Raw genomic sequence first — 19,443 nt, 5'->3', positions numbered from 1 at the left:
ACTTCATCCCCAGGGCCCCAGAATCCTAGCCTGCTGGAACTAGAAGGCCCTTGGAAACCATTAGTCACATGCCACCACCACCACCCCCCACCCACCCGCAACCCCGGGCTTCTGGAAAACCAAAGCCCAGAGAAGAAAGGTAACTCTGCACATGGAAAGAGAAGCAGCAGGTCCCAGATATGGTGGTCAGAGAAGCAGACCCTCGGTGTACGCAGTCACACAGATGCTATGCAAATTGACATATGGAAATCACAAGCACGTGGGGGTATATGAACTATGCGCAGGCATTTTTCTAGCATGATGGTAGGCGAAATACAGCTGTAGATGAGAAAGGGACCTCAGGGAAGGAGCCAGACCTGGAGAGGAGGAGGGAAGGGAAAGGAGGGAGAAGAGGAGGGAAGGAAGGGACAGGGTAGAGGTGTCCTGAGAGGTATCCCTGGGTTCAGGGGGCCTGCAAGGAGCCTTTACTGATCTCTTCCCCCAGCCAAAGAATCAAGAAGAAAGTCCTCTTCCCTCTTGCCGAGAGTGGGAAGAAAAGTTGATGTGACTGACGGAGCGTGGTTCGTATGAACCCGAACAGGGACTTACTGGGCACTTCCTACTTCTTCAAGGCCTCTGTGGCACCCACTGAGCCCTCCCCCAAAGCCTGTGTGTCCTGGCACTGAGTACAGGCAGCCAATTAGTTAACGACCGGGAGGCAGGGTAAGCAAAGTCCCAAGGAACCCACCACAAGGGCTATGAAGCACACTGAAGTGTTATGCTAATTTAGTAAAAGATCCGATCATTTCCAACTTCAGAAAGGAGGTGGCATTTGAACTGTGCAGAGGGAGTAACGTGCAGTGTTTCAGAACAGGAGCCCTGGTACTTCCTGGCTGTGCAACATCGGGCAAGTTCCACTCTCTAAGCCTCATTTTACCCACCTGTTAAATGGGAATAATAAGAGTCCTATTTATGAGTTGTTATGAGGACTACACAAGATCGGAAGCCTTTAAAGTGTTGGTTAGCACAGTGCCTGGCACAGAGCGAGAGCTCAATAAATGCTGGATATTGGGCGCCTGGGTGGCTCAGATGGTTAAGCGTCTGCCTTCGGCTCAGGTCATAATCCCAGGGTCCTGGGATCGAGTCCTGCATCGGGCTCCCTGCTCAGTGCAGACCCTGCTTCTCCCTCTCCTTCTGCCATTCCCTCTGCTTGTGCTCTTCTATCTCTCTGTCAAATAAATAAATAAAATATTTTTTAAAAAATTAAAAAATAAATGCTGGATATTATAATAGGGATCATTGGGGTGGGGGGTGGGAAACATGTCAGATGAAAGACACCGTAAAGAGGCAGAAAAGCTCAGGACCTGTTCTTTTTTTTTTTAAAGATTTTATTTATTTATTTGAGACAGAATGAGAGAGAGAGAGAGCACATGAGAGGGGGGAGGGTCAGAGGGAGAAGCAGACTCCCTGCCGAGCAGGGAGCCCGATGCGGGACTCGATCCAGGGACTCCAGGATCATGACCTGAGCCGAAGGCAGCCGCTTAACCAACTGAGCCACCCAGGCGCCCAGGACCTGTTCTGTGAGCAGGAAAGAGTCCTTGAGACTAAGATGAAGGTAGGTTAGTAGGGACACCTGTCTGGAAGGAGGGCAAGGTCCTGTGCTCGTGTCAGCCCATGGCTCTCTGGGCTTACAGACAGGTAAGCCCTTGGCCTTGGCACCACTTCCTGGGACCTAAAGAATGGAGAAGAAGAGTGGGGGGAGCTTAGATGATGAGTCTATAATGGGTGGTACAAAGAGCACTGGAGTGGGAGTCCAGAGACCTGATTGAGTCAGGCTCCTCGTTAGGAAATGGTATGCCTTTGGTGAGTCCCTTCCCACCTCTGTAGATGAGGCAGGTGGCTGTCCCCACAATCCCTGACCTTGGTAACTAATTTTCACATCATCTTCTCATAGAAACTCAGAGCTACCTGGGACCTGGAGGACAGGCAGGGGACAATGTCTTCACCCTGAAAACGGGATAATAAGCTGGGCCCCATCCAGCTCCCAGGATGTTGTGAGCACGTTCCGGGTGGGGGGCGCGCTAGGTGAGTTTGGCCACCTGCTCAACTGCATATAGATAGATGCCAGTTGTGATGAGCACCCGCCCGTTTTACAGACGAGCAAACTGAGCGCAGGAAGGTGAAAAGCCTTGGCTCTTGTCACCCAGCTGGTAAGCGATGGAGAGAGAGGACTCCAAAGCCAGATTTTTTCCAGAACACCCCCACGGCTTTTCTAAACGCTCTAGACTCCTTGCAGCGCTTACCCTTTGGGAGTCTGTCCAGGCAGCAGCTCAGGCCCCGGCTGGAGAATCCATCAGGGGTTCCTAAAAAGGGCGAGCTGGACCAGGAGTCTGGGGGGCTGTGGGCGCCCTAGGGAGAGGCTGCCCGGCCAGGTCAGAGCGGACAGGTGTTCCGCAGGGTGGGGACCCGCCCCGGCAGCAGCCCCTGTCCCCCTCCCCAGGTCCCCAGCTCCCCGTATGCAAATCGCTGGTTTGCATGGGCCCGGGGCCAGGCGCGGGGGCCCTGCCAGGGGGGCGTGGCCGGCGGCCCCCGCCCCGCGCCGCGCCGCGTGCTCACCTGGGGAGTGTGGCAATCCTGGCGGTGCGGAGCGCTGCCCGGGCGGGAGCAGCGGAGCGCGCGACAGCGGCGGCGACGGCCCCGGCAGCGGCTTCCACGGCGGCGGCGGCCGGGGGCGGGAGGAAGGAGACCCTGGCTTCCCAGGGGGCCCGGCTGGGGCAGTCGCGAGGGGCCTGGGGGGGCGCTGGCTTTGGCCCCGCCTGGGGCAGGATGGTGAATCTGGAACCCATGCACACAGGTGAGGGGCGGAGGGAGTGAGCGCTGACAGGTGTCAGAGAAGGGGCGAAGGGGGCGAAGGAGAGGGGCACCGTTCTTGGGGGGGTTGTCTGCTTCCCCAGCGACCAGGAGATGGCAGTGTGGGTAGCGGGTCACCCAGGGGCCGGCGGCGTGGGAAGGTGGATGTTGGGGAACCCTGGAAAAGAATGGCGGTGGGGACTACGGGTGTAGGGGGTGGGAGGGCTTCTGAAGCCTCCAATCTGGAGAGTGGCCGATGTGTGGGACTTGGGCATGCTGAGCTGTTGTAGTCTGGCTGAAGTTCTGTTCACTGATCGCAATAGGGTGGCTCACTCACTCAGCCAGGGGTGTGGACCTGGGAGTGCACAAGTGAGGAAAATACTTGTATCCACATGTTCCGTGTTTTGTGTCTCGGTCCTTTATGTGAAGTGGAGGCAGAGTGGGCATTTGTAAGGTCTGGTGGGGGTGCGCTAGGAGAAGCAAGTGGGGCCTGGCAATTACAGAGACACACCTGGGGCAGGTGCGATGTATTGATTAGGGCTTGTGGAAACATGTGTCCCTGTGGATCAGAGGTGAGTCTACTGTCCTCGTGTGTTGGGGGGGGGATGGAGCAGACCCCACGGGTGAAGCGGTGCCTACCCACAGACTCTGTGGATATACTGGTGGTACTAGGGGAGCTTCCATTTCCGTGTCTCAGAGAGGCTGGTGAGAGGTCCACCCTCTGTGTTCCATGTCACATGGATTCAGATACAAAGCCCCCCTTTCTTCAGGGGAAGGAAGCTAGGGGATGCAAATGCTTTTCCAGGAGTCAGTTTCCCCTGTGTGAATGGTGTGTGGGCATGGCATGCACCGAAGCCCCTCCACTCACCCTGCTGATCCATCCTTCCACAGATGGGCTGGGGCAGGTGCTGCTAATCCTGAATGGTCACGTTTGGTGTTAGGGTGGGCCTTCTAGAGGTCTGAGGCTTTGAGTGGAGAACAGACTCAAGGTGTAGAAGGCTAAACCTGATTTGGCCATTTCAAACCAGCACTTTGCCTCTCAGAGAGGGAGGGCGGCACCACCTAACTTTTATTTAGGATTTCAGGGCTGTCGATGGGAATTTTGTACCTGCTCTCCTTTCTGGAGGAGTAGGGAGGAAGAGTGAGGAGAGACAATTTTCCTGACCCACCCCAAAGAACAGAGCAGTCTGGAGGCTTTGGCCCTTCCTGGGCCCCACCAATCCTGAAAACAGGCAGCAGCAGGTGCATGAGGAGACCCAGGGTCCACAGTTCCCCAAACATGGTCCTGGCAGGGCTGAATGAAAGTCAGCCTCACAGAGAGATGTTGACTCTGCGTGGATCCCCAGGTGCCAGGGCATGCCAGAAAGGGCCAGATGAGGCCAAAGGAAGCATCCAACTGGGTGTCATCCAATATCTGGAGAAAGTCTGTTTCCAGACCCTGTGGCACCAACATGGAGCTGGGCATTCCTGGGGGCTGTTCCCCTGCTCTCCCCACTTCACGATGGCCTAGGCTGGAATGGGAGCAAGACCTCAGAAAGGTGGGCCCTCAGTGGGAAGTTCTTTAGGGACAAGATCAGAGACTTCCTAGGGGTTTTCCACTTCATTGTCTACTGGAGGCTCCCCGCTCTAGAGGAAGTGGGAGGAGGTGGGACAGCTGGGACCCAGCAGGGAAATGCCTAGGGGCTAAGAGGATCTGGCAGAGAGGAGAGCTTTGAGAGGGCCAAGCCCCCCACACCCTAGCCTTGCAGGAAGCTCCAGGCTGACGCCTCCCTCACCATCTCCTGGTTCCGAATGCAAAAGGGGAGATTGAGCTAAACCCAAGATACGGTTCCCATCTACCTTGGGTGGGTTGCCTGACTCACTAGTCTACATTTACTTGCTGCCCCTCCCCAGCTCACTTCTTTAGTCGACCTGCACCACCCTGAGAGCTCTCTCAGTCTCGGCCCCTCAGTGGTGTCTGGTTCCCCTTTAGTGGCACCTCAGAGGGATCTCTCAGCTTGGGACTTTCTGTGGATCTCTCTGACTGGGTCTCCATTCGAGGGTTTTCCTTGCTGGGTCTTCTCGGGCTTTTCAGTCTGAGGTCATCCTATGGGGTCTTTCAGTGTGGGGTCTGAAGTGGAGGGTCCCTCTGTGGAGTGTCTCATTACAGGTCCCGCTCTAGGGTCTCTAGTCCAGGATCCTCTTGGTGGAAATTTGGTCTCTTCTGAGTCTTACCTCTCCCCCCCCCCGCCCAGCTCCCAGAATTCTGTGTCCTGCTGTTTCTTCACAAACAGCACTTTCTCTGTGAATTTCCAGTCCTGGGCCCTTGGGGACTCCTCCTCAACTGATTTTACTGGAACAGTTTGGGTGAGGAAAAGAGCACACAAAATAGGGCACAGACTCACACCGAGTCCCGCACTCAGATCCACGAGCTCTGTGGCCCCCGAGTCGGCCCATCTTTCCACTCAGATGACCTGGGTGCAAGCCATGATTCAGGTCGGCCTGGGGTCTGGGCACTTTGTACTTTATAGAGCATTTCTCTCCAGGAGCATGAACACCTGAGCAGGCATGAGGTCACCAGACACGGGGGCACCCCAGCCAAGATGTGGGGCGGCCTCCCTACTTCCCGGGTCAGAAACAGGCAAAGGGGTAGACAAGAGTCAGACAGACAGCTGGGGAGGGAAAGAAACAGAGGAAAACAGTGGGAATCTGGCCGGAGGGGAACACCTGGTTGCCCCAGGGCATCTCTTTTTCTGTCTTTCTCCTCACTGTTGCCTATCAAGGTTGGGATCAAGTCTCACAGACTGATACCAGTTACAGCTCAGGAACACCATTTGGGTTGGAAGGTCTCATTGTGAGAGGAAGTGGCTTCATCTTAAAGAAGTGACAGAAGTCTATTCCAGGAGACAGTTGGACTCATGACTAGCTCAGAAGTGGTGGGCCTCTTGGCTTCCTTCTGGTAAAAGTGCCCCCATTGATGAGCCTGTGAGGAAGAAGTCAGGAGGGAGCTCCAGTCCCTTCAGAGAGATGGAGATGGACAGTAGGAGAGAGAAGGGTAGGCTCTCTGCTTCCCCCAACCCCCGGCCCCGGCATAGCCTGGACCTGGGGGTTCAGCACACTGTGGACACTCAGCCTGCAGCCCGGGGGAGACGCTTCCTCTCAGACTTTTCTCCTTCAGGCTCACACACACATCCTGTACACAGATGTATGAAGAGGGGCTGCTCATGGGTCAGGCCAAGGCACAGGGAGGGCAAGGTCAGCAGGTCTTGCCCCAGCTTCAGAGTGTGATGGTGCCGGTGAGGCTGATGAGGGTTTGTGTCTGGTATCTGGGATCTTACACAGAGCAGCTAGGCCTCCCCAGGCAAAGGAGTGATGGCAAGGAGGCTACTCAGTCGCCTGCCTGCCCAGATAAGAGCCTAGAAGACTAGCCCCACCCCACACCTCCCTCACTCACCCCCGGCAAGTGCTGTCGGACAGGCAAAAGGCTATGGCATCTTGGGGAGTTTCGGTGTTGGCCCATTTTTAGGCTGAGACCCAAGAGTTCGTCCCACCCATCAGCCTCAGCCACCTACCCACAAGAACTGGTTCTCAGTGTCTTAGCATCCTGTGGGACTCATGAAGAGCTTCTATAGATCATCCCAGCCTGCCCCGCCATTCAGGCTCCAATCCCTGTCCAATCCCAAGGTGTCACCATGTCGATCCCATAATGGGTACATCAAAGGAGAAGCTGTCCTGGCAGAGTATGGGCCTTTGCCTCCTTCAAAAGTCATTTTTAGACATGATTAGGAGTACCTTTTAAGCTAATTCAAAGGCTGAGTGCGAGATGGCTTTTGGCTATATTTAAAGGCAATGCAGGGAAAGGGTGTCAGAAGGGAGTCGGGGTTACAGGCATGAAATTGTGGTTTAGCTAAACAGTTACCCTTCTTAAATATCAGGAATTTGAAATAAGTTGATTTGAGAATCTGGTCATCATCCCAGCCTTTACTGCTCTTAAACCCATACTGTCCCCATGAGCTCTTTCCCCATGAAGTCAGAATTTGGAGAATGCGTATGGCTTCCCAGGTAAAAGACAAATTATGATAGCACTGAGACAGAAAACCAAAGCTATTTCTTGTTATGGGAGAAGGGCACCAACAGAGAAGCCTAAGTATCTGTTTAGTTCATTCTTCTATCGAGAGCTTACTTTGCGCCAGGAAATGAGCCAGGCGGTTTTCATTCAGTATTCTGTTTGCTCCTTAAAAGAACTCAGGAAGTATCGTTATTCCCAATTTTTAATTTTTTAATTTATTTTTTAAAAATATTTTATTTATTTGACAGAAAAAGCGAACACAAGCAGGGCAAGCAGCAGACAGAGGGAGAGGGAGAAGCAGGCTCCCCGCCGAGCAGGGAGCCCGATGCAGGGCTCGATTCCAGGACCCCGGGATCATGACCTGAGCCAAAGGCAGATGCTTAACCAACTGAGCCACCCAGGAGCCCCTCATTATTCCCGATTTTTAGATGAGAAAACTGAGGTTCAAATATGTGGCCAGGGTCCCCCAGTAATTAGCCATAGCGCTGGGATTAAATCGAGGTCTGCTGGCCACCAAAACCAATGCTCTGAGGCCGCTTAGAAAACTGAGGGGCCAGTCTCTGCCTTTTTCCTCAGCACCATTGAAGAATCCCTATGGGGGAAACGGGAGCTGAGCAAATCTATGTTAGGCCGTGCCCAGCTCCAGGGGTCGTACGAAGCAAAGCCCATTTCTCCATAGGAGCAGAAGGTGAGCAACAGCTGAAGCCCTTTGCAGATGTGTCCAGGTGACCCACACTAGTTATGCATATTCACACATGACTGACTATACAGAAAGTTTCAAACTACAGCAGGAAGGACTTAGGTCAGGCTCAAGAAATGACTTCCTAAATGTAGCACAGTGGGACAAGTGGTGAGGTGTGGTTGCAAGGTTTCCCCTAGTGGTCTGTGACTGTGCGGGACATGGAGCTCCAAGTATTTACCTGGGAGTCGTCACTTAGGTGGGTCTCAGAAATATTCCTCAAACCACAGTGGCTCCCGTAGTCGCTTATTCCATCCTCTGCTTCTGGGGTGTTCTAAGAGCTGGAGAGCCTCTGAACCTCCGTCTCTGCCTTGCTTGGCATGGCAGTCACCCCTCCCGCACTGCAGTCACTACACCCCCAGGGGCCATAATTTAAATCTCTGCCAGAGCCACACACATCATTGCCCTAAAAAAAAAAAAAAGTAGGTTTCTCCCCGCTTTTCCCGCTTTTCCTGGGGCGGAGGTCCACCCTTTTCCCTCATCCTGATCATCTCCAGACCTCAGGCGTCCTGACTGCCAACTGCCTGATTACCTGATGCAAATTAAGACTGCATGCTTAACTGGGATTGGCTGGGGAGCCGGGTATGCAAATTGCCTCACCAAGACTTTATCTGGTTTGAAAGAGTTAAAGTGCTGCCCCAGAGAAGAGGATGGGGGTGGTGGTGGGGGGGGTCAACACGATTTGAATAAAATATTCTTCTGTCTTTAACGGCTTCAGTATTTGGGTGGTTTAATAAGGAGAGGAGCTGAGAGAATGAGTTAGTTCAAAGTTGCCTCTTTGCTTCTCTGCTGATCCTGGAGGAGACTTAGGGACCTCTTAGGTGGTGGCAGCTGTCTGTTAGGGGTAAATGTTTAATTTATTGAAATGAAGCAGGGCAGCGAGGCCGGACCAGCAGCACTAGGGGGCTGAGACCGGGCCTGGTGTAGGTATTCTCTCTCTGCAGGGCACTGACCCGCCCACCATCCCTTTCTCCCTGAGCACATTGAAGGAGTAGGAAAGAAGGTAAGGATCCCAGAGGAGAAAGATCTCCGGAGGGCCACACAGGAGCTAGGATTTGATCCCCAGACAGTGGGCTGACCACTGAGAACCAGACAGAGAACAAGGGCAGGAATTGGGCAAGAAAGGTGAGAAGGGCAAGCCTGGGTTCAAGGGTACTCTTACCTCCCAGGGTAGGGTTATTACGGGGCGGGGGGGGTGGGGGCGGGGAGGGGAGATGGATATTTCTTATGCTACTTAAAAAAAAAAAAATAAACAAATCCTCCAAATCCCAAAGGCAATGAGGATTGAAAATGGGAAGCATTCTCCCCCACCCCCCACCTCGCCGTACCCCTCCCCTTGTTAAATTTTTACCAACTGAGCCTGGTGATTGAAGGAAGTGACAATGAATGATGCAAAAGGTGAGAGATCCCACAGTAACAGCAGAGAAGGGGAAAAGAAAGGCCAGGGAAAGGAGGCAAGCCTGGGAGGAGGGGATTTGTGCCCCGAGCTTATGAATATTCTAATGGTTGTATGTTCGGGAATCAGGAATTTGAAAGTCTGATGGTTGTTGTAATTACACATTCATCTTTGCTGTTTAGTTAAAGCCACATATGTCGTAGCAAGAAAAATTGTGACCTGTTATTAAAATCAGTTGTGTTTTCCCTGCAGATATCAAGATGAGTGGGGATGTAGCAGATTCCACGGATACTCACAGTGCCCTCAGCCAGGTGGAGACAGGTAAGGGTCTTCTCTTCTGGGGAATGAAACACGAAAGCACAGGTGGGAGCGAGCTGTTGCAAATCATCATGGAACAATGCGGTATCTTTTCTTGCTCAGTCTTTCAGCCAATCAAACCCCAAAGCTGGGGCTTAGGCAATGAAGGAATTCCCTTAGAGACATAGGATGTGACCCTGGAGGCTTTGAACAGTAGATATTGGTCTGGAGGGGGACAAAAATCCCTGGAACTAGGCTAGGAAAGGGCCAGATCCTGAAAAACAAAATGGAAACAGGAAAGTTAGGGAGATCAACTTCTTGATGTGCCATTCCAACACCCGTGGAAGCAGCAGGCTGTGGTCCTAGCCGCTCTGACTGATGGAAAGCACTGTGTGTCTTCAGTAGATGGGGACCAAGGCCTTTTAACCCCAGATTTCTCAACAGGCCTACACAAGGAACCAGCCAAAGAGGCCCGTGCGCAAGTCTTCCTCTTCCAAATTACATGCATGTGGGTGGTAAATAGACCCAGAAAGAAAAAGGCTCGGTGCCTGGAAGATGACTTTGTTTTGTAAAGAAGAGAAAGAGGGCAGGAAAGAATTGAGAAGAAAGTTTCATAGCTCTCTGCTTTTAACTCCATAGCCCAAGCTTTGCTTTGAGAGCTCCATATAATTAAAAAGAACTTAAAGAAATATGAGTATAAATTGTAACACCACCAAATAACTTTAATAGCCTTCCAACAAGACCTCAATTAGTCTTTCATCTGGATCATTAGAGACATAGAAATTAGAAGTGGAAGAGAATCAATGTCCCCCAGAGCTAAACTCTTTTCCCAAGTCTTCAGGTGCCGTCTAATCCCATTCTTGAAGCTTGGGTCAGGGGCAAGATAATTGGGGGTCCTGTGGAGGGCATCTGCAGGATACACTTACCATAAACTTTTCTGCCCCACAATTTAATATTAAAACAATCCTATTGCACAGGTAACAATACATGTTAGAGCTGTAGGTTCTATGGTTTTCTTTGCGAGTAGGGAGAGCTGGGCTAGGAGACTCTCTGGGCCAGTTGCACTCATTTTTCGATTGACTTAATTGCTGAGTATGTTTTACTGAGGGTCTCTGGAGGGGGGCACTTGTTCTCCCCAGTTGAGCAGAAAATTTCCTCCAACCCAAAGAATCAGAGCAAGGTTTTAAAATCAGTTCAGCTGGGGGTGCCTGGGGGGGCTCAGTCGGTGAGGCATCCGACCCTTGATTTCAGCTCAGGTCATGATCTCAGGGTTGTGGAATCGAGCCCTGCGTTGGGCCCCACACTCAGCGTGGAGTCTGCTTGGGATGCTCTCTCTCCCTCTGCCTCTGCCCCTCCCCCTGCTCACTCGCTCTCTGTCTCTCCATCTCAAAATAAATCAATAAAATTGTTAAAAAAGAAAATAAAATCAGTTCAGCTGGAGAGGGATAGGCAGTCTCGGCTCTGACACTCTTCCCTGGAGAAGACTCAGACTCCAGAATCCACTATCAGGAGAAGCTGGATTGCTCTTTCCTGGTAGCAGGCTGGCTGGAGCCAGTCCTGTTCACCTGGGCCAGGTCTACTACCCCAGGTGTGTGGGGACACAACTAAGAGAGTGCCTATGTGGAAAGAAGACCACACTTAGCTGGCTGGCTGGCATGGGCGTTCTGTGACTAGCTAAGCGACCGAGTCAGGGTAACCGTGTTGGGAGTGGGAAGGAGCTACATGGAACCCTAAAAGGTGAGCCAGGGGAGAGAGTGAGTTCAGATTCTGAGTGGGGGTTAGGAAGACGAAGGTGTTAAGAGATGATCTGTGCACATTCTGGCCTCCTATCTGGAACTCTGGGAGCTATGTATAGACTAAGTTGAAGGAGAAAGAATCCAGACATAAACTAGCACTTTGGGGATCTGTTTGCCATCCCAGGGCTACTCCCAGTTCCGTATGTGACCTTATCCCAGCTACTTTGCCTCCTTAGGAGGCAAGAACAGATGATCTTCGAAGGATATGGATTTAAAATCACAGCCTAGCTGCTCACCAGTTGTATGATCTGCTAAGTTAGTTTAGCCTCGTCTCTTCTGTAGAGGGGGGTTAATTAATGTAGCTGAGATGACCTTTAAAGCCCTTAGCACACTGCCTGACACAATGCAGCTGTGATCATCATCCCGTCTAATGACATCTTCAAGATCCTGTGATTCTGTAGTTTACAGAAGGAGCATCGCTGCTAAGCACTTGGGGGCCCTAGGTAGCTGGGATGCCCTTCTCCCGTTCACTCTGGCCAAGTGGGTCAGCCCCGGAGGCTGGTTTTTCTCGTTTCCCATTCAAGAAAGGATTCTGTGTGGGTCTTCCTCAACTCCAAGGAGACCAAGAAGTCCGTGCTCTGTGCTGTCTGGAACTTCTCCACCCCTAGATTCTTCACTTCTAGGGACTCAGCGCCATGGCTGGTACCATCCATACTTAGGTGATCATCAAATTAATGTATGTTTTTAAGGGCGAGAAAAAAGAGGTAGCTAATTAAAGTAACCAAACTTCCTGGAAAGTCATTCTGACTCATTTTTTTTTTTTTTTACAGAGAAAAGCTTATTATGAGTCACAATGGTTACCAACTTGGTTAAATGGCTTCCTTTGGATTTTTAAAAGGCAGATCCCCCTTCCCAGCAGTGCGTGAATTAGGGGGTGGTTTGTCTCTGAGTTTTAAAGGAACTACAAACAAAAGGTGACCTAGAAACCCCCAGCTCCCTGAGAGCACCTTCTGTGTTGTGTGAAATCCCCAAGGGGCACAAGGGCTGGGAGCTGGGAAAGGGAAGTCATTTCCCCATCCACACAGGCTAGGACTGCGAAGGAGGACGTTCTCAGGTCCAGACACAGACCTCCTGGCTGGCAGAGACCTGACAGGCAGCTCATTCATTCTTCCCTTTCCTCCTGCTTATAAGGAGCTGAGGCACGGACAGAGGATGAACTGCCCAAGGCCTCCGAGTGTCTTTGTGGCAGCACTAGAGTCCAGAAATCTCCTGATCCCCTGTTCAGTCCTCCTTCCCGACACCCTTGGCACCCCCCTCCCAGAGGACTGGAGCCAAGTTTCTAGATTTCTGAATCATCAGCTTTTCTATCCTTTCTTTTATGTCCCTGTTATTTTTCCTTCATTCTTGAGACTGACAACATTTTCTTTCCCTGTTCTCAACTGAGTGGTTGATAAGAATATACAGGCTTACCGACATTTCGAAAGCCCCCGCATCTGTAACTAACAAACCCCAAGCACCCATACAGCTAACCCTGGGACTTTTGACCACACGGGTCACAGAGTAGCCTCAAACACAGCGGAGGACAGACATGCTGGGCACGGGAAAGAGGAGAGAAAGTCCAGCCACGTTCACGCAGCCTCTTCCCCATACCTGGGCACGTGGACGTGTGCCTAGGATTTCACGTGCATCATCTCATTTCATTCTTATGATCCCTGTTTTTATCAAGGAGGAAATTGTGGCTAAAGAATGAGAAACTGACTTGCCCAGGATTGTACAGCTCTGAACCAGGAATCAAACTCAGGCCTGACTCCTTTGGATTCTTATCTTGGCTCTGCCATTACCTCTCTGCCCAGATTACTGGGCAAGTGTTTCCGCACCGGGACCTTTGGATTTGGGCTGGATAATCTCTAGGAGCTGAATCTTGAAAACAGTGTACATGTTCTGCTTTTCCAAATTCTTTGCCATCACTTTCCACGTCGTGCATTTGTGTAAAGGCTTCCCCAGAGCTAAGCCCTCCCTCGCTACTGCATCGCCCTCAGCCCCTCCCTAGTCCCTTTATTCCAGTTGCCTTCTCCGTGTCCCCTTGGACACCGCCAGCCTCCTTGCTACATTTATCTCTGATCCTCCGCTCCGACCTAGCTGGTAGTCCTGTAACCAACATCCAAGGAGCACGCTAGTGTAGACCCTGGGCTCAAAAAGATGAAGAAACAGTCCGTGTCCTCAAGGGGCTTTCCCTTCTATCATAGGAATTCATGGCAGAAGGGATGACAGTGGCAATTGTGTCTAAAAGAGCACAAACATCCAATGCATTTGGCCCTTCCAACAGTTCTGTGTGGGTAGATGGTATCATCCCACTTTGAAGATGAGGGATTTGAGGCTGATTTTCCCAAGATCCCATACCTAGCAAATGATAGAGTTAAACCTGCGTCTTTCTACTGACTTTCTACCCAAAGATGGGGGTGGGAAGACTGGGGACCAACACAGGAGCCAGTGATAGAGGACACAGGAGACTGGTAGCATCAGGAGAGGTCCCAAGATTATGGAGGGGGCACCAGCCAACAGGGCTGGAGGGAAACCAAACCCCTGGAAGGTGGGTTGATTTAGTCCAAGAGGCAGAAGCCTTATCTGGGGCCAAAACATGCTTCCTGGGGAAGAGCAGGAACTCTGGTGAAATGGGGAGGGTGAGAATCTAACCTCAGAAAGAATTTTCTCCTTCCCTCTCATCCTGAGCCAGCCTCACTAAGGCACCAGTCTCCCCCCGCCCCCAACCCTCTGATGGGACACTGGGGTGGGGTTGCAAACCGAGGTGATAGTAGAGCAAATTCCTTGGCACCCTTGTCCTGCTCAGAGATATGGGAAGGAAGATTTCTGTGAGGAGAACCACGGGAGGACAGGAGCCTAGAGATGAGGGAGGGACTGAGCTTTGTCAGTTGTCCATTCCTGCAGCTCCTCTCCACCCTCAGTTGTCCTGTCAGTGAGGCGGAATGGCTAACACTTGCCCTACCCTCCAGAAGGACCGCCAAGGCATCTTAGCTCTCTGGGGACTCTTTTGCCCTTCACCTGAGAACTTCCAACATGGTTTTACGAAGGAATGGGCATGACCATGTAGGGAGTACAGATAGGCTGGTGCCTCTCGTAAGGTCCCACAGGAAGAATGAGTAACTGACCCAAGACTAGAAAGTCCTTCTCAACCAATTCATTCCTCACCATCTCCACCCTACTGAATCCTCAGGAAGAGAAGCCAAGGGTAAAGAAACTATGTTTCATCACAGCCAAGAAGTGAGGTTCTAGGCAGAAACAGGCAGAAGTCTTTTAGAGATGTGTATGGCTTTCAGTCCAAATATTTATGGAATAAAACCATTCTTTCCATGACAGAGAGGACAGCAGAAATCTAGGAAGTACTTGGGGGTGTGGGGGAGGTGAAGAAGAGTCTCCTATTCCTAGCCCTTTCTAAATGGGGTACACGTGCACACACACCCGCCCCTTTCATGATTAAATGACAGCGTGGGTTTGAACATGCTTCGCAAAGGGTGCACCACTGTACAAATACAATCCATCATTAGGTTGAAAATTATCAGAAACATTCAGGAGACAGGACAACGCTCTGTCACTGAGCCACGTGGGACATGTCTACCTGTGCCCTAGACTTGAGTTTCCTTGTTGTAATAGGGGGAGGAGGGTGCTAGAAGGGGATGGACTAGTAGTCTCTAGGATTTGCACTTGCTGACCCTGGTCCTGCACCTCCCTCCCTACCTGCTCTGCCCCTCACCTCTCTTGAAGAGGAAAATGAAGCCACAGCCCTTCCAAGTGTCCAGGGAGGGGGGCGGGGATATGAATTCCTGATGGTGTAAGGACTCTGAGGATGTAGGGATTCTTGTCTATGCCTCTCTCTTCCTTTGGAGACATTTCAAAACCATCCCTGGAAAATGAAGGAATCTCCTGGTCTTAGAGATATTTTCCTTAAGAAAAGCTAACCCCACGATTTCTCTTGGCCCCCTATTCTTGTAGGATACAATCCTCAGTGCCTAGAAGTCGTTCTCATCTCTTGCCTGAGACCCCCAGCATAAGCCTGTTGCCTCTTGTTAGAGCCTTCTAAACCAGAGTGTTTCCAGTTTCCGTGCTAGGGAGATTAGAAGGTACTAACTCACTTCCCAGGCTTCATACCATGGCTCCTTGTGCCAGAAATCTTGGGAGAGCAGCCTGTGGTGTCTGGAATTGCCTGTCTGCCCCTAGCAATCAGAGAACCCTCGCAAACAAAACAGCTTCAACAGCTACTCTCACCTCTACCAGCCTTACCACTCAGACTCTTGCTCATCCATGATTCCCAAACCCAAGCCCCCAGGGCAAACAAGGCAGCATCGAGCTGCCCAGGTGAGCCATGGGTGACTGGGCCAGTCCTGCCTGGCGCCGGCCCTTCGTTTTGGAAGGAAGTGGCTCCCCACCACCCTTGCCTCCATCTTTGCGGCCCCCAGAAGAACGTGGACCTCCTTTCTCTTCAGCCTAAGAGGGGACAAAGAGAGGGAGCCCAGTGGGGGGCATCCATGTGCTGTCTTTTACCATCCGTGTGGTTTCATCAGTGGGCATTCCTTAGGGGGCACTGCCTCTCCAACAAGCTGGGCTACAGGACCAGCTGTTCCGCTTCTGGTCTGTCCAGACCAGCACGCGGTCCCACCGCGCAGGACAGCAGGTCACACCCGCCACACGCGATCGAGCTAGTCCATACCTGCCGGCGACAGGGAGAGCCCACTCATCACATGCTGGGGGCTCTATTAACACTTCTAAGTTCACTCTCTGTGTTTGTATTATCGGGTCTCAGACTTTCACAAACAGCTGGCGGAGCAGCCCTGGCCGTTTGAGCACACATCGAGGGGCCCTGTCTTAGAGTTGGCCTTGGTGTCAGAATGTCCCTGTCCTTTGGCATGCCCTGAGCGACAGGTACTTCTGACCTTGGGTATATCTTATGACCTTCACATTCCTCCCCGCCCGCTGTGGGTATCATGGGTGTGATGCTAGAGAGATCCAGCAGGAGAGGTGGGTCCCAGGCTGTGCTCTGCGGGCAGGGGTGCCTGACCCCCCCCACCCCACCCCACCCCCACACACAGAGTGGGAGACTCAGACCACTGCCGCTTGCTGGGCCTCAACCCTTCATTAAGGCACCCCACATTTATAGCCCACCCCCCCAGGTGTGAGTAAATGCTTTTGGTCTCTTGGGTCCACCCTCTTCCTCAAGAAACAATTAGAGCAAAGAACACCTGGTGTGGAAAAGTGCTGACCAAGTGGAAAAAGAATTTAAAGAGAAAGGAGCTACCAAAGTAGGATGTGTTTTAGGGGCTTGAAGAGCAGCCCAAGTCCAGGCAACTGAAATGCAGTCCCACCTTGCCCCTCGGATCCCCATCACCGCTCCCAGCCCACAGACAGACCCACTTACACACACTCACAAAATCCCCACCTCCAAGCCCTCCAGCCCCTGGGGGTGCATCCACTGGCAGTCTTCCCTCCTGGCAGAGGCTGCTCTTTCAAAGGCAGCCTGGGGATCCTGGGCAGGGGTTTGTGAGCTTCTGCTGCAGGCACCGGGGAGACCCAATGTCAGAGTCTCAGGCCAGCATTTGCTAGTGGGGTCCCTGTGTTGAAACACCTCCCCTGGGAAGGGCTTTGCCTGGAATCACCCATCCTTAGGAAAAGTTGCTGAGAGGGAGAAGCAGCTTTGGGAGGAGAGGGAGGGGATCAGAGCTGAGTGTCCTTACAAGCGAAGCTACCTGAGGTCACCCCAGCTAGGGCTGGTCCGCCCTCGCTGGAGCCCCAGGGGTTTGGCTGGGCCAGGCGGGCTCAGAGAATGAGGCGGTAAATTTCATTTCCAGGGACTTCAGCCACTGACATTTCTGTCCCCTCCTGCCTCTTCCGTGGGCTGGTGCTCACTGGGGTGGGGGCACTTCTGGGGTAACAGGAGGGCCCTGGGAGACTCAGGGAAGGCAGGCCTTTGTGCCAAGCCAGGAGCATGGGAAACTGAGCTGCAGGCATCTCCCAAAAAGCACCAGTGCAGTTGACTCAAAAAATAATAGTTGTTAATTTGCATGGCATTTTACATACAGGTTCCATGCTGGGCTTTTCATCTCCTACCATGGTGCCATGGAAGCCCCCTAGGTCTCCCCTCTCCCGCCACCTCCTTTGGGGGCCTCTCTGTGTCCTCCGGACTCCAGAACTTCCCCCCCCACCACCTAGCCCATCCTTGGATTAGCCCCGGCCAGGAAAAAAACACAGCGGCTGGTCTCGCTTCGGTAGGCTCGGTCCAGTCCAGATTTGCGCCAGGAAAGCATGCAGGTGGGCTGGCAGGTCTGGGCCCTGCTGGCCATCTTAGTTAGGGGTGCCCCAACCTGTCTGCTGTGGGCCACAGCGAGGCCGCTGGCAGGGGGCTTGCCCACCCCACTCCTCCACCTGCTCCAGCTGGGAAGGGGAGCAAGCCAGAGAGCCCAGAGAGGTGCCTAAAGGAGAGGAAACCCAGTGGTTGCTATGACGATGGGGTCTTGGCACCCGATTTGCATAGGGCTATGATTTCCATACTGCAGGGTGAATTTCCATATCCCTGCCTCAAAGCCTGTTGGGGCGGGGAGGGGGAGAGGGGAGAGGTCATTTGAAATTCAAATGAGGATGATTAAGGTTTTCTTGAGGAGGGAAGCTCGGACAAAGGGGGTGAAGCCGGCTGGCACTTGTCTGCCCCAGGCTCAAAGTTATCAAAGGGAGGCAGCACTGGGCTGACTCCCTCCCACCCCTGCCTCCACAGGCCAGGGGAGAGGTGACAGAGGTCAGGCTGGGCTGGGTGCTAGTGGCCTTTGCCTCCTGGGAGAACTGGGTAGGTCCCCCTCCTGCCCCTGGACTCAGTTTACCCCTCCATGTCCTGAGGACGCTTGAGCTCAGAGCAACCATTGAGTGTGTTCTACTTCTGGACTCGAGCCTACCTCCCTCTGGTGACCACAGACTGGTCATCTCCGTTTTTCTACCCATGAAATTGGAAAAACAATCTGTACTTTCTCATTCGGCTGAGGAGATGTGAGGACAGACGGATTCTAGCCTCTACCACCCACTTGTGCTCTTAGACAATCGCTTCCCATCCTTGGGTCTGAGCTTGTGCATTGGATAACAGGTGTGACCTTGAGGGTCTCTAAAATTATTTGTAAGATGCTTGGAATGATGTGAATTACTGCACCCCTGCCCCCAGCTCACCAAGGTGCAGTCATGAGGAGCTTAGACTTTGGAGCCAGAGTCTGTATGTGAATCCCAGCTTTTCTGCTTACTAGTTATGACCTTGGGCTAGTTACTTAATGGTTCCCTAGTCTGTAAAATGGGGATAATAATTGTACCTATCTCATGAGGTTGCTGTAAGGATCGAATGGGTCAATATTTAACTTAAACACACTTACCTCAGTGCCTGCCATAGAGTAATGCTGTTTGCTGGTATTAGTATCAGAAGCATCAAGTGTCCACAGAGTGGGGCAGGGACTCAACAGCCGATCCAGGGAACCTCGATTAGTAATATAGGCTGTCTCCTGAGTAGCCCTGCCTATGAACTCATTCACTTTGGCCAGCAGGCCGTTGTAGCCACTTGCATTTGGGAGTGGGAAGCCTGCTTCAGGGGAAGGGCCCAGGAGCAGCCCTAGCTAAGTAGTCACCCCACTGAGCGCCTGCCCGGCTAGAGGGCTAGAGGGGTCAGTCACCTCCACCCCTGCGGGCTCTTCATGTGGATCCTGACTCAAGCCTGTCTTTACTTCTCAGAAAATAGGGAAATGACAGGAGGAAGGGGAGGGAACAGGTGGAGAGACCCCCTCCCCCCAGGACCCAGTGCTAAGGCACGGGCCAGGTTTAATGAGATTAGGGGACATTGCTAGTTCTGGAAAATCTAAAAGTCCTTTACTTCCTTCGAGTTTCTGCAGCAACCACATATAACGCTCCATTTGGAGATGGTGTGATGTAGTGCGGACAGCCTTGCCTGGTGGACGGACGTGGGCTTGAGTTTCTGCTCAGTGATTTACTAATCAGGAAACTTGGGCAGGTTGATGAACCCCTCTGAGCCTCCTTTCCTCATCTGTGAAATGGGGATAATAAGAGCACCTACTCATAGGGTGGTTATGAGGATTAAATGCTGCATGTGTATAAAATGTTTACTGCAGAGCTTGGTGCGTAGTAAATGCTCAATAAATGTCAGCTACTAATTATTCCTTATTATTTGAAAACAGTGTTCTGCTGCCAAAATGTTTGAAAATGCTCTGATCTAGTCCTATTCTCCCATTTTATGGGGGGAGAGACTGGGGTCAGAGAAGGGGAATGACTTTCCCAAAGTCACAGTGGGGATGTGAGAGGAAGGTATCTTTAGGAACACTTTCCCCCGACCCCAGAGGCAGTATCC

At 52.2% G+C, this 19,443-nt stretch overlaps 1 protein-coding gene across 2 annotated transcripts in view; it reads left to right on the top strand.

Moving 5' to 3' along the window:
- Positions 1 to 2,789: 2,789 nt before the first annotated feature.
- The window catches only part of POU2F3 (POU class 2 homeobox 3), a 72,972-nt gene continuing 56,318 nt past the window's right edge, over positions 2,790 to 19,443 (top strand). For both annotated transcript variants that reach the window (XM_081799285.1, XM_081799284.1), the window contains exons 1-2: positions 2,790 to 2,833; positions 9,265 to 9,333. In XM_081799285.1, coding sequence (XP_081655411.1) covers positions 2,806 to 2,833; positions 9,265 to 9,333 — 97 coding nt within the window. In that variant the 5' untranslated portion in view covers positions 2,790 to 2,805. The remainder of the gene's footprint in view (positions 2,834 to 9,264; positions 9,334 to 19,443) is intronic.

This window comes from Leptonychotes weddellii, chromosome 11 (assembly GCF_054177405.1).
Source record: "Leptonychotes weddellii isolate Sample4059 chromosome 11, ASM5417740v2, whole genome shotgun sequence".
Classification (NCBI taxonomy): domain Eukaryota; kingdom Metazoa; phylum Chordata; class Mammalia; order Carnivora; family Phocidae; genus Leptonychotes; species Leptonychotes weddellii.
The sequence above is the reverse complement of the archived record's forward strand: the minus strand, read 5'-3'. Positions and strand labels throughout refer to the sequence as shown.